Genomic DNA, 1,120 nt, shown 5'->3' on the forward strand with positions numbered 1-1,120 from the left:
CTTCCAGAATTTATTTGTCAACTGCGATTGTCAAGGTTTATGATTGCAAAGGAAATACACATAACTGTAGAGTCTTGTTAGACAGCGGCTCTCAATTGAATTTTGTGACAGCAGAATTAGTAAGTAAATTACAACTGAAGGGGCGTCCGATACGTATGTCAATTTCTGGAGTAGCTGAGGGCGTGTTTGAGTCAAAGGAAACAGTCAGAATAAAATTACAGTCTAGGGCAAATGCGTATCAGGACAATATTGATTGCGTAATTCTTCCTAAAATCACGCAAAGATTACCACAGGAATTTTGTCCTGTTTCTTCTTTTAAGCTTCCGCCTAATATAGCGTTAGCGGATCCCAATTTTAATGTTCCTGCTGATATTGACATGTTAATAGGTGCACAATCATTTTGGCAATTGCTTTGTATTGGCCAAATCAAGGCATGCGAGGCGCATCCTACTCTCCAAAAGACAAAGTTGGGTTGGGTGATTTCCGGTATGAAGCAGGAATCATCTGACAAGTGTGTAACTGCATCATGTCACGCGGTGGTCTTGGAAGATTTAAATAAAACTATTGCGAGATTTTGGGAAGTTGAGCATAATTTTTCTTCCAATCGTATGTCTAAGTATACTCGTGAGGAACAAGCTTGTGAAACTCACTTTCAACAAAACGCACGTCGCGATTCTACAGGTCGTTTTATAGTGCACCTCCCTATAGACAAGGAAANGGTTCAGTTGTTGGGTGACTCGGAGGAGAAGGCAAGGCGTCGTTTTTTTAGTCTGGAAAGACGCCTCCTAACTCAGCCTGATACGTATTCTGAGTATCGGAAGTTCATGCAAGAATACGTCGATTTAGGTCACATGCGCGAAGTCGTAAACGCAGTAGACAGTGGTGTATCCTATTATTTACCCCATCATGCAGTTATCAAGGAAAGTAGTACCACAACTAAGTTGAGAGTAGTATTTGATGCGTCGAGCAAAACNACGTCAGGCTTGTCGTTGAACGATGTGTTGTTGGTTGGGCCAACCATACAGGAGGATCTGTTTTCAATTCTCACACGTTTTCGCACCTTTCGTTACGCTATGGCAGCCGATATTGCTAAAATGTATAGACAGATCCTTGTTGATAG

General features: G+C 41.6%; 1 protein-coding gene across 1 annotated transcript; it reads left to right on the top strand.

Annotated features, from left to right (window-relative positions):
• Positions 1-155: 155 nt before the first annotated feature.
• Positions 156-1,096, top strand: LOC109863545 (the record flags this gene model as incomplete). Its single annotated transcript, XM_020443803.1, has 1 exon — positions 156-1,096. A coding segment is annotated over exon 1 (941 nt), but the record flags the coding sequence as incomplete, so codon positions are not given.
• Positions 1,097-1,120: the final 24 nt, after the last annotated feature.

Source organism: Pseudomyrmex gracilis, unplaced genomic scaffold (assembly GCF_002006095.1).
Source record: "Pseudomyrmex gracilis isolate BER0280 unplaced genomic scaffold, ASM200609v1 scaffold_6476, whole genome shotgun sequence".
In the NCBI taxonomy this organism is placed as follows: Eukaryota; Metazoa; Arthropoda; class Insecta; order Hymenoptera; family Formicidae; genus Pseudomyrmex; species Pseudomyrmex gracilis.